This window comes from Cucurbita pepo, chromosome 15 (assembly GCF_057944985.1).
Source record: "Cucurbita pepo subsp. pepo isolate OVF chromosome 15, ASM5794498v1, whole genome shotgun sequence".
Classification (NCBI taxonomy): domain Eukaryota; kingdom Viridiplantae; phylum Streptophyta; class Magnoliopsida; order Cucurbitales; family Cucurbitaceae; genus Cucurbita; species Cucurbita pepo.
The window spans coordinates 1171388-1185212 of record NC_141812.1 but is presented as its reverse complement, the minus strand read 5'-3'; the positions used below and the strand labels follow the sequence as shown (position 1 = coordinate 1185212).

Genomic DNA, 13825 nt, shown 5'->3' with positions numbered 1-13825 from the left:
GCAACTTTTATGAAACAAGAGGCTCATGCAAGTTTTGATATTGTGTTTAAGTCATGACAAAAAAGTGGCTCGAGAAAAAATTTATAAACGGAAAAGAAGGGTCATGTTAATTAAATTTTAACATCGCTCACGATAAACGTGACAAATGTATATCTATCATGTAGCTAAGATTTTTTCACCACGTACTTTCAATGATTCGTTGTTGGGCCAATGTTGACTTATGACTACTTGTCACTTTAAATACGCACATATGCTAGATAAAAAAAATATTAAAATGAATCATAAGGGAGGGATGGTGTTAGTCTTTTACCATTCCGGGGCTTCAGGACCTAATCGAGCATTGTAAGAAGAGTGTCTTGGCGTTTTTCTTTGAAAATGGTTTTTGAGGACCGTGTTGAGTGGTACGGGTGTGGCAACAATACTCTATATCCCTTTTGTTGGAGGTTGAAATATAAGACCAGACTTTGACATGACATTCAAAAATGACTTGACATAAACATTCGAGGGTTCATATCTCAATAGCACTTGAATGGATGGATGCTCGAGAGGTCCTAAATATAAAGTTGACTTATGGGTCAATTCTCAATGAATGTGTTCAAGCAAGCAGTAAAACCAAATGACATTCTAAGGTTCAAGGTGACATCATGACACATTAGTGAGATTCAAGAGTTTTTTGATAAGCATGATATTTGGCTGTTACGCCAGCCATGGTCAACATTATTATGCGTAAGTGATGAAATCACCTAGTAAGCTCTAGTTGAACGTTTTAAAATTGTTTTAACCCAATTAGGGTCCTAACACTTCCCGTTTAAGTTTCAAATTGATATTAAAGCGTGTAAGCTTTGACTTAGATGATGAAACGAGAAGCGTCGAGTCTTAAGACTTGACCAAGAGTAGAAGCAAGCCGCCTAGAGTTGCAATTGAAATAAAATACACATACAAGAGACGTGTATGACTGAATGAAGCTTTAGTTGCACATAAGTCATGTGCAGTGAACGAGGAAAACACATTGCCTAAAGTTCGATGAAGCCAGAAAGATAAACAAAAAAGTATACCGAACTTGAATTCTCTATAAGATTAGTCATGATCGTGTGTAGATCTTGACGTCATACGGTTTGAAACTTGAGTTCCGGAAAAGTTCATTAAGATACAAAGGCTTTATTGGTGTAACCAACATGCCAAACTCCACCCAATGGAAGCTCCAAACTATTGACCTTACAATGGTGAAGTATAACTTGGTTCATTGAAGTTGGTTGAACCCCAAAACCCAAGATTCAAATCTACCAGACTGACCCTTCAAATTCCCTTAACTTACATAAACTACAACAAACTTCCCATTGAAAGATGGCAGGACTGCAAATTCTCTTGAACTTCTCTGTTCATTTCAATGGCGATTTTGAAGGCCTTAGCGTTCATCTCAGTTGCAGCAACTATCTTAAGGAGTTGTTCAGTTGAAGGGCAGATTCGTTCGCCTTGCACGGCCTCAATGATCAACAATTTCACCCCATGTTTCAATGTCATCACTGGAAGTAGCAGCAATGGTTCTTCACAAAAGGAGAGTTGCTGCACCACACTGAGTTCGCTCTCGGGGGTAAGCATGGACTGTGTCTGCCTTTTACTTACTGCTAATGTGCCTGTTCCACTGCCCATCAATGCGGCCCTTGCGCTCGTTCTTCCAAGTTCTTGTAACATTACCAACTTGCCTGCACAATGCAAAGGTAACAACTCATCACACCCTTTTCAAAAAAAAAAAAAAAAAAAAAAAGTGTTCTTAAGCGCAAATGGTCTATAGCCCCATCTCACTACATGTTGTCCTCTTTGGACTTTCCCTTTCGAGCTGTTGCAAATGGTATTAGAGTCAGCGAGGAGACTGAGCCCTGAACGAGGCGGTGTGTCAACAAGGAGTGGATTGTGAGATCCCACATCGGTTGGGGAGGAGAACGAAACATTTTTTATAAGGGTGTGGAAACCTCTCCCTAACAAACGTGTCTTTAAAATCTTGAGGAGAAGCTCGAAAGGAAAAGCTCAAAGAAGACAATATTTACTAGCGATGGGCTTGGGATGTTACAAATGGTATCATAGCCAGACATCAGGTGATGTGCCAGTAAGGACGTTGGGCCCCGAAGGGGGAGTGGATTGTGAGATCCCACATTGGTTGGGGAGGAGAACAAAGCATTCTTTACAAGGGTGTGGAAACCTCTCCCTAACATACGCGTTTAAAAACTTTGAGGGAGGAAAAGCCTAAAGAGGACAACATCGGCTAACGGTGGGCTTGCACGGTTAACAATTTCTTAGATTTTATGAGTTTTAACGTTGGTCTTGATCATATCTTGCAGCTTCAGGTTCTCCCCTGCCATCACCAGGTATGATTAATCTTCTCTAGTTCTCATCAAATTTCTTGTGCATCACTAGATCAATGAAAACTCAGAGTAAGAGAGGGTTGAAAATTTGATCACAGGACCTGTCTCACTTGGACCAACTGCACCATCTCCTACTGCAGCTGCTTCTCCTCTAAGCCCACAAGGTAACCTCCTAGGGCATGATTTTCTAATCTTGTCATCAACATTAAGAATCAACATTAAGAACGAGCAGATTCACATCTATTCAATATAAAACGGTTAGACGGACTTCCACAATAGTACGATATTATCTCCTCGAACAAAGTACATTATAAAGCCTTCTCGGAGGCCTATGGAGCCCTCGAACAGCCTCCCCTTAATCGAGGCTTGACTCCTTCTCTAGAGTCCTCGAATAAACTACACCCTTTGTTTCACACTTTAATCTCTTTTAACTACACCTTCGAAGCTCACAACTTCTTTATTCGATATTTGAGGATTCTATTGACATAGCGAAATTAAGGACAACTTCTTACCTATGAATTCAGGATCATTTCCTAAATTAGCCAATTTAGACTCACTCCCAAGGGTTAAAAGGCATTGACAAATCGTCTTGGAAAGTTCATTTGTACTTACAATTGTTCTTCAATTTGTGTGGGCAGTTTCCAAAGCAGTAGCAGTAGCTCCGGCACCAGAAAGCAGGCAGCCTCAGCCTCAGCCGCAGCATTTGACACCGACGTATTCTCCGGCGGAATCGCAAGCTCCAGAAGCAGCCCACCGTCGGATCCGACCGGTTTTAGCTCCATCCGCATCTACTCCATCTTGTTCCTTCTCACCATCTCTCTTGCTGCTTTCCATAGCCGTGATGGTCTTCAAATCCCATTGAACAGTTCTTTTGCTTTCGTTCCTCTGCTAATTGAATGCGCTTGATGCGCGTTTGTTTCCCTCTTTTCACCCTGCAAAAACGTTCAGAAATCGAAACTTCATTCCGATTTCGACGCCAGTTCTGATATATCTTTAATCAAATGTGATGTTACAACAATGAATGTGCAAATCAGAACAATTGATGAATATCGGCAATAAACAAATAAACATAAACAGAAGAATTGGAAAAAGTCGAAGCGAATGGTTGAACAGGCGATTCAATGGTAGGTAAGGAAGACGTGGATTGGAATTGAAAATCGGAACCACAAACCCTAGATTAATAGGAGCATTATCGGTGTCCAAAATCAAGCATCGAAATGCGCTGTAAGACCATCCTCCAACTCCACCATGTCCTTCATCACCGCACTGAGATACAACATGAAGTGAGCCACGATTTCACAATATGTCATGACGTTGACACACTCGCCACAAATTTTAAAGGGTAATTAAGTCCTATATTCATTTTTTCGTCTAGCTTTACGGTTTCGGCCAGCCTTTGACAAGGTTTGTCCTCACCAACTTAACGTCAATTGCACGGATTCTACGTTTCTTCGGCAACACACGTTGTCGCGTGTGCATGTTCGTTCGTCTGCTACACACCAACATCACATCTCGTTGTCATCTCGGTATCCAACAATACTACCCATGCATCATGATGTCATCCCCATGTCTTGGCTTGGTCGGACACATCCATTGGAAACTGATCCATGTATCGATCATCTCAAATATCCATCTATCTGGGTTCTTATCAGGCATTGGACTCTCCCGTGTCCATGCTAGACTATTTACGACATCCGTTACAAATTGCATGTGCATTATCCAACCTCCAACACACAGGCTAGGGCGCAATATCGGTACACCCATGTCGTCCAGTACTGTCTTTGAAAAACTTATTTCAAAGGAAGTCGCTTGAGACACTCGTCTAGGAACGCTCACCTTCATTGTGACACACACATGTGTCACATAGTAGCTCGCTTAGGTCACATGGCCCAAAGGGTGTAGAGCTAACACCATGCCTCCCCTATAGTACATTTTGAGTCATTTCCAATCCTTATCGAGTAGTCGTCATTTTTGGCAAACGAATATACGACCTCGTGCATAGTCCATTGGGTATTCAATTGACACCAAATTTGTTGAGCCTTTCATCTTTCATATAGATAGACTTAATTCCCGAGCCGCATGTCGAAACTCATATTGAAACTTCGACTTCAGAGGTTAAGGCCCGAGACCTTACTCGACCCTCTTTAAACTTGTTTTTGACACTAATGTCACCTCATTCTCTCGAATTTTGCGTATGTCTCAACTTAGCTGTAATGCATACTCTTGGTGTATTGGATGATGCACCATCCTCTTCCATCGCATCATGACACTTATCAATCTTGGCCTTCACGTGGCCCATCTGGGCCGCTTGAAGCCCCTAGTCAATTTTGAGTGACATAGGGCACTGAGATCATTATGTAAGAGAAATTTGGCGGGCACTTTTTGGGATTTTTTTTATTGGAGACCGCATGCTTTCTGATCGTAAGCCGATTATAGACAGACCGGACCAGGGATATGCGAACAACGACGGTGATGCGATTGAAGGGGCAAAGGTTTTGAGTGTGGATTAAAGTTCAATCAGAATGGAGGTTCCGCTGTTAGGAGGTAGAAAGAGACGATCCGAGCACTGCATCTGCCTAGCTCAGCGACTGATACTACTCGTCTTATTACAGGTGTTGTTCGTCGCATTCTACTAAGTTATCACTTACGGGACTTGGGTTTTTGTGCATGCTGACTCATACATTTTTCTTGTCACTGATTGAATACTATGTGTCTCTGCGATCTGCTTGGATTTTCTACTCAGTATATATCATCCATGTTCTACGTTGTAGTGTAAGTGCAGGAACTCATTATCCGAATTATGAACTGTAGATTGTTGGAGTACTTGTGAAGATATTGGCAGCAGTAGCTTTGGTATTTGTGTTACTTTTAAATGGGTTGGAAGGCTGCTGAAAAGCTTATTAGGTACTGGAAGATTCTTTTGGGTGATAATGTAAGGGAAACTTTATGCAGATAAGTATCTTATTTCTCCTGTTGATGGTCGTGATTGTTTGTATTTGCCATAGGTGATGATCGGTAGATCGGTAGATCGGTAGAGGCAAGGTGTGAGATCTCACATTGGTTGGGGAGGAGAATGAAAACATCCTTTATAAGAGTGTGGAACCCTCTCTCTAGCAGATGCGTTTTAAAAATATTGAGGAGAAGCCCAAAAAGGGAAGCGTAACGATATCTACTAGCAGTGGGCTTGGGCTGTTACAAATGGTGTTAGAGCTAGACACTGGGCGATGTGCCAACGAGGAGGCTGAGCCCCAAAGGACGTTACAAATGGTGTTAGAGCTAGATCCCACATCGGTTGGGGAGGAGAACGAAACATCCTTTATAAGGGTGTGGAAGTCTGTCCCTACCAACGCTTTTTAAAAACCTTTAAAAACCTTGAGAGAAGCCCAAAAGGGAAAGCCCAAAGAGGACAATATCTGCTATGCTAACGGTGGGCTTGAGCCGTTACAAATAGTATCAGAGCTAGACACCGGGCAATGTTCCAATGAGGAGGCTGAGCTCCGAAGGGGGTAGATTGTGAGATCCCACATCGGTTGGAGAGGAGAACGAAACATCATTTATAATGGTGTAAAAATTTATCCCGTGAAGGGAAAGCTCGAAAGAAAAAGCCTAAAGAGGACAATATCTGCTAGCGGTGATCTTGGACCGTTATATGAGAAACTAAACCTGGTTGGTAAGAACATGGTAGCCAAATTGGACAATTAAAAGTTTAGAGTTGAGCTGTCTCATGTTTAATTGCTGTGCTTAGGCCCCTTCTGGCATGCGTTTGATAATGTAGGTAGTTGAGTTGTGCAATGGCTGGTCTGTTGGCTTTGATTTACTATCAAGTTTTTTTCCTCTCCTCGTACCCTCTCTGTGTATGACGGCTTGACACCATATGAATATCTGTAAAGTCGATCTTTTAGAGTTTCATCTTCAAAGTTCAGAAAGGGACTGAATAATGAGTTCAAGTAATGACATTACAAAGCTGACTTTATACTTCTCTCCATGTATAAAATGTCTAAGCTGTTGATCCAGCAACAGGGTTTGGATGCTATCTTCGATCGTTATTGAGTTTGATGTTGTTAGGATCGCACAACATCCCACATACTTGATCTAGATGAACACAAAAAACAGGAGAGAAAAAATGCAAGGAGAACATACTTGATCTAGATGAACACAAGAACGAAGAGAGAAAATGCAAGGAGAACTCTGGCTAAAGGTTTTGTATTGATGACTTCTTTATGTAGAGAATATAGAAAATAGACAAAGTACATTTACAAAGGTCTGCCTAAGGGAATATATATACGGTTCAGCTTACTATATAGCTTTACCCAATATAACCATCTTGTATATATAACTATCTATCATATATAGTTCGGATATAGCTTTTTACTATACATAGCTATTTATTATTTATTACAATTTACTCATTTACCATATATATATAGCTTTAGTATGCATAACCGTTGACCAAACTATAAATAAGCAGCCGGCTTCATAACCTAACAGATGTTTTGCCTCGACCTAGCATTATTCTTTTGCAGGAAGCCTTGTAAGGTTGGTGTTAGATAGTTTTACTATGTATAACCGTTGACTAAGCTATAAATAAGCAGCATGCTCCATAACCTAACAGATGTTTTGCCTCGAACTAGAGCATTGACGGACATTGTTCTTTTGCAGGAAACTTGGTATGGTGACGTACAGCTGGTTCTTATTTGAGAGTCTACGGTGCTAAAAAGAATCGATCGTGAAGTAGGGAATGATCATGAGTTACCATTGTGGAGATTCACGATTTTTAACATGTTATCAAGGAATCCTCAAATGTCGAATAAAGAAGTTGTGAGCCTCGAAAGTGTAGAACAAAGAGTGTACTTTGTTCGAGGACTCCAGATAAGGAGTCGAGCCTCGATTAAGGGGAGGTTATTCAAGGACTCTGTAGGCTTGAGATCCGTGATTCTTAACATGGTATTAAAGTCGTCATGTCAAAATGGAAAATACCTCAACTCAAAATTATTGGTATTTCGATCACATGCTCTACCAGCTGAGCTAAGACGGCTTGGTGAAGGAACATCAATATGACCATCAGTGTTGCAGAGAATGACAGGATAAATGGGAAAAATATTTATGTTACATGATGCTAGCTTTACACTCCATGTTCTACTTATCTTGCTTTGCTTTCTTCACCCACTTTTATCTGAACCAGAGAAGGGAAAGATCATTCAACGAGCAGCCATTGATTTATCCAATGGTATTTACTGTCATTGTGATAACTTGGGTGCCAAATTGCTGATTTGACACTTCACTGCAAATGATTAACCACAGAGGCCGATTCGTACTCTGTATGTTATTTTCCAAGCTGACTTGCTTTTCTTTTTGTAGCAACACAGACAAAACTTAAAGGTACATACATACATGGAGTGCTGAACCAAATCAAGTGCTTTCTGTCCTGTAACTGTTGGGAAAAGGATGGATTCGTTGGGTTCCATTGCTCGTGGAGTAATTGGGCACACCCCTTCCTTTCATTATCATCACCAAAACAAAGATGGAGAGATTTCCACAGATTCTGAGAACTGGTAATGATCTTTCCACACAGTTTTGGTTGTGTTCTATCATATATGGCTTTTGCATATTGTTGACTCAGTGAAATTTTGAATCTTTCAACTCTTTTCCTACTGATATTGACAATCACATGCGGTCTTGAACAAGTAAAGCCGGGTTCTAGCTAAAGTTTTTGTTAGGTCCCATGTCGGTTGGAGAGGAGAATGAAGCATTCCTTATAAAGGTGTGGAAACCTCTTCTTAACGGACTCGTTCCAGCTAAAATTTTTTTTAGGTCCCACATCGGTTGAAGAGGTGAACGAAGCATTCCTTATAGGGGTGTGGAAACCTCTCCCTAGCAGACGCATTCTAGCTAAAATTTTTGTTAGGTTCCACATCGGTTGGAGAGAGTAACGAAGCATTTCTTATAGGAGTGTGCAAACCTCCCCCTAGCAGACGCGTTCCAGCTAAAGTTTTTGTTAGGTCCTACATCGGTTGAAAAGGTGAACGAAGCATTCCTTATAGGGGTGTGGAAACCTCTCCCTAGCAAACGCATTCTAGCTAAAGTTTTTGTTAGGTCCCACATCGGTTGGAGAGGGTAACGAAGCATTCCTTATAAGAGTGTGCAAACCTCCCCCTAGCAGACACGTTCCAGCTAAAATTTTTGTTAGGTCCTACATCGGTTGGAGAGGGGAACAAAGCATTCATTATAAGGGAATGGAAACCTCTCCCTAGCAGACGCGTTCTAGCTAAAGTTTTTGTTAGGTCCCACATCGGTTGGAGATGGGAACGAAGCATTCCTTATAAAGGTGTGGAAACCTCCCCCTAGCAGACGCGTTCCAGCTAAAGTTTTTGTTAGGTCCCACATTGGTTGGAGAGGGGAACGAAACATTCCTTATAAGGGTGTGCAAACCTCCCCCTAGCAAACGTGTTCCAACTAAAGTTTTTGTTAGATCCTACATCGGTTGGAGAGGGGAACGAAGCATTCATTATAAGGGAACGGAAACCTCTCCCTAGCAGATGCGTTCCAGCTAAAATTTTTGTTAGGTCCCACATCGGTTGGAGGGGGAACGAAGCATTCCTTATAAGGATGTGGAAACCTCTCTTTAGTAGACGCGTTTTAAAACCGCGAGACTGACGGCGATACGTTACGAACCAAACCAGACAATATCTGCTAGCGGTGAGCTTGTACAGTTATAGTTTTGAATTCGAGCCAGCCAAACCCAACATTATCTGTCAAAAAAACCAGAGATCTGCATGAAAATGAATTCTTGATTTCCAAAGTTGCACGGATCCAAATGCCTTCTGTTTTGACTTTTGAATATGAATTCTACAGCTAAGACGACAGAAAGCTAACAATGTTGTTCATAATTTGGACAGTGTTTCTTGAATAGACATTATTTCAACAACTGATTAATGATGTCTTTATGTTTCCACAAAGACAGCTCAAAATGAAAAACCCTTTTTCTATTTGTGGCAAATTTTCCAGTAACTTAGGGAAGGGATCAGCAAAAGGTAATGGCTGTCTCTGTGGATTTTGATTATTCATTAAATCAGCATATGAACAGTGGGATTCTGTTCCATTTTTGCACCAACCCTTAACACTGTTTGTGATCATATATGGACATGCATGTTCATGCTTACTCACGTGAGATCACGTGTCCAAAGGTACCACCTCATCGAAACCTTTTTAGTCTCATTTTCATCAGTAGTATGGAAATTTGAGCCTCCGACCTTAAGAGAACGAGTATATACTAATTAGTGTGGAGCTGTAGTTATTTTGTGTAACAGCCTAAGCCCACTGTTAATAGATATTGTCTTCTTCGAGCCTTCTCTTCTGGGCTTTCCTTCAATTCTAAAACACATTTACTAGGGAAAAGTTTCCACACCCTTATAATGAATGCGCACCTTCACAGGCACACCACCCGGTGTCTGACTTTGATACCATTTGTGACAGCCCAATGTCACCGCTAATAGATATTGTCTGTTTTGGCCTGTTACATATCGTCGTCAGCTTCAAGATTTTAAAACGCATCTGCTAGGGTGAAATTTCCACATCCTTATAAGGAATGCGTGCCCTCGCTCGCACTGCCTGGTGTCTGGCTCTGATACCATTTGTAACAGCCCAAGCCCACCACTAATAGATATTATCTGCTTTGACCCGTTACGTATCGTCGTTAGCTTCAAGGTTTTAAAATGTGTCTCCTAGGGAGAGGTTTCCACACTCTTATAAGGAATGATACCATTTGTGACAACCTAATGCCACCGCTAATACATAATGTCTGTTTTGACCTGTTACGTGTCGTCGTCAGCTTCAAGATTTTAAAACGCATCTGCTAGGGAGAAATTTCCACACCCTTATAAGGAATGCGTGCCCTCGCTCGCACTGCCCGGTGTCTGGCTGTGATACCATTTATAACAGCTCAAGCCCACCAATAACAGATATTATCTACTTTGGCCCGTTATATATCGTCGTTAGCTTCAAGGTTTTAAAATGTCTCCTAGGGAGAGGTTTCCACACCTTTATAAGGAATGATACCATTTGTGACAACCTAATGCCACCGCTAATACATAATGTCTGTTTTGACCTGTTACGTGTCGTCGTCAGCTTCAAGATTTTAAAACGCATCTGCTAGGGAGAAATTTTCACACCCTTATAAGGAATGCGTGCCCTCGCTCGCACTGCCCGGTGTCTGGCTCTGATATCATTTGTAACAGCCCAAGCCCACCACTAACAAATATTATCTGCTTTGGCCCCTTACGTATCGTCGTTAGCTTCAAGGTTTTAAAATGTGTCTCCTAGGGAGAGGTTTCCACACCCTTATAAGGAATGATTCGTTCTCTTCTCCAACCAATGTAAGATCTCACACTTTGGCTTAAGTTTGAATCTCCGCTTTATTTGGTCACCATGATGCGAGTCTCGTTTTTCTTACTATGTATTATCAATTTCTATCTTTAAATCTAAATTATTCGATGGAAATAATTGAACCCCTTCCTGATTGAATGAACAAGGATCCATATCAACATCTAAAATCAGCTGCAAAACTGATAGTTTTTAATTGGTTCTTGACCAAATTGCCTGAAGAAAGAGCAGGACACAAAAGCATTATTGCATCAGATAATATTTAAATGGTATGAATATTTGTTTAAGTTGTACAATATTCAAACCAAAGCATTATTGCTTAAGTGTTGGTATAGGAAGTGGCCTAAGCTGTATATAAAATTGACTTGACAAGTAGATGCATGTGAGATAGAATCATTTAACTATAGGGTCGGTTGCTGGTTTATAAATAATGTCTAATACTTTTTTCAATCAACAAATGATTTAGTTTTGTGCCAATAATGCCAGTTGAGAGCCAAGATAGCCATTGGTGTGGCCATATGGCCCAGCTAGCGGCTTCATGCCATGAATAAGATATTCTCGTTTGAAAGCTTTATCTTTTCATTCCTTTCCATATTCTGCCATCGTTTTCATATCAGGAAGCATATTGGTGTAGGATTGAATTATTCTGAAAACAAACCCAAACCCGTGAGACCCCATATCGGTTAGAGAGGTGAATGAAACATTTCTTATAAAGATGTGGAAACCTCTTTCTAATAGATTCGTTTTAAAATTGTGAGGCTGACAACGATACGTAACGGGCCAAAGTGGACAATATTTGTTAGGGGTGGGTTTGAACTGTTACAAATGGTATTAGAGTCAGACACGGGGTGCTGTGCCAGCGAGGTTGTCTGTAGCTGAAAGGAACAAAGTCTAGCAAGGTTGTCTGTCTGTAGTAAGCCTAGCAGCTAGTAGAAAAGCAGGGAAAATATTTATGTTGTTAGGATCGTACAACAACGCACACACTCGATTTAGATGAACACAAAGAACAAGAGAGGGAAAATGTAAAGAGGAATATTGACTAAAGATTTATATGGATGACTTCAATGTGTACAATAAGAGAATACATTTTCTAGAAGATGCAACTATGTGAAGATGAAAAATTCAAAGATGGAATTGAGAAATTTGATGGATTCGATTTCAGTTTCTAGATCGAGGTTGTGTTGGATACTATGACCACAGAGCAGTGGAAGCCGGATACTATGACACGGAGTAGTGGAAGCTCAAGGATCAACAAGCGCTAGGGTTGATCTGTTTGACCCTATCCAGAAACGTGACGTTCGACATCATTGAGAAGAAGACAATGTATATTTGATGTGAAGATTATTCAATCTACAAATGTCTGAAGGTGGATCTGTTGCGAATCATATATATGAATTTAAAGCATTGATTTTGTGTTCATCTAGATCGAGTGTGTGCGTTGTTGTGCAATCCTACCATATATGCGGAGAAGATGTTGACTTCTTCGTTGAACTCAATGTGTCGGGATGGAGATTCGAACTTTTGACCTGTTGAGTGATAATATATATAGAAGCTAGTAGAGTTACAAATATGGGAGAATGTTTGGTTATTCATTTGGACAAAGTCTCATGATTATTATTGTAAAGCTGAAAAGGTAGCAATTTCCTGAGTGCATGCAAATGACATATCTCATACGTTATAACTGCAGCATTCATTTTACAGCTATGCTTTTTGGACAGCTTATGAAAGTCACACTTAAAGTAAAAGTGTATATATTCTTGAAACGTAAAGTTTGTAAAAAACGTTTTTTATAAGGAGGTGGAAAACTCTCCCTAGTAGACGTGTTTTAAAAACCGTGAGACTGATGACGATACATAACGGATCAAAGTGGACAATATCTACTAGCGGTGTGGGCTGTTACAAATTGTATTAGAGCTAGACACTGGATTGTGTGTTAGTGAGAACGTTGGGCCCTCCAGGGGGTGGATTGTGAGATCCCACATCAGTTAGACAGGAGAATGAAACATTCCTTATAAGGGTGTGGAAACCTCTCCCTAGCAGACGTGTTTAAAAAATCGTGAAACTCACGGCGACACGTAATGAGTCAAAATAGACAATATTTGCTAGTGGTGGGTTTGGGCTATTACAAATGGTATCAAAACTAGACATCAGGCGGTGTGCCACAAAGGACGTTGAGCTCCCAAAGGGAGTGGTGTGAGATCCCACGTCGGTTGGATAGAAGAATGAAACATTCCTTATAAGAGGTATGAAAACCTTTCCCTAGCAGACGCGTTAAAAAAATCGTGAGACTGATGGCGATATGTTATGGGTCAAAATAGACAATATTTGCTAGCAGTGAGTTTGGGCTATTACAAACAGTATCAAAACCAGACACCAGGTGGTGTACCACAAAGGACGTTGGGCTCCCAAAGGGGGTGAATTGTGAGATCTCACGTCAGTTGGATAGAAGAATGAAACATTCTTTATAAGGGTATGAAAACCCTCTCCCTAGTAGACGCGTTTAAAGAACCATGAGACTGACAGCAATACATAACGGGTCAAAGCAGACAATATTTGTTAGCGGTGGTTTTGGGCTGTTACAAATGGTATCATAGCCAAACACCGGATAGTGTGCCAGCGAGGACATTGGGCTCCCAAAGGGAGTGAATTATGAGATCGTACATCAGTTGGAGAGGAGAACGAAACATTCCTTATAAGGGTGTAGAAACTTCTCCCTAGCAGACGCGTTTTAAAAACCGCGAGGCTGACGGCAATACATAACGGAGGAAAAAGAAAACGGAGCGAAAAAGAGGTACTTTGAAGAGACTGATATACAATGGTACAATAAGATTAGACAGAGGAAGAAGAAAGGCAATAGGGTCGGACAGAGTAAAGGGTAAGGCCACCCACACTCATGGCTTTTGGGCCACTACCAACCATCCAACCCTTTAAGATTGAGCTCTCTGTGCTTTCAAAATGGTAACTTTCTTAGGCTGTTTTGGTGAAACTTAGAATGGGGTCACACCCAGTTTGTTTACCAAGTAGCAGTAGCCGTAGCAGTTGTGGTTTCACTGTTCAACCAATCCATTCACCAATTAGGACCTGCC

The 13825-nt window shown here is 41.0% G+C and overlaps 1 protein-coding gene and 2 long non-coding RNA genes across 3 annotated transcripts; 2 read left to right on the top strand and 1 right to left on the bottom strand.

Annotated features, from left to right (window-relative positions):
• Window positions 1-1038: 1038 nt before the first annotated feature.
• LOC111811164 (uncharacterized) lies at window positions 1039-3690 on the bottom strand. Its single transcript, XR_015411932.1, has 4 exons — window positions 3532-3690; window positions 2973-3292; window positions 2462-2552; window positions 1039-1703 (listed from the first exon to the last, which is right to left on the bottom strand). It is a non-coding gene; the product is annotated as an uncharacterized LOC111811164 (long non-coding RNA).
• LOC111811163 (uncharacterized) lies at window positions 1388-3378 on the top strand. The gene is made up of 4 exons (XM_023697913.2): window positions 1388-1718; window positions 2337-2363; window positions 2459-2524; window positions 2999-3378. Exons 1-4 carry the CDS (start codon window positions 1388-1390, stop codon window positions 3220-3222), a joined length of 648 nt encoding a protein of 215 aa, XP_023553681.1. The 3' UTR covers window positions 3223-3378.
• Window positions 3691-3879: 189 nt separating the features above from the next.
• On the top strand, window positions 3880-12309 carry LOC111776383 (uncharacterized). Its single transcript, XR_015411933.1, has 4 exons — window positions 3880-4972; window positions 7020-7587; window positions 7719-7912; window positions 11902-12309. It is a non-coding gene; the product is annotated as an uncharacterized LOC111776383 (long non-coding RNA).
• The last annotated feature ends 1516 nt before the right edge of the window (window positions 12310-13825 follow it).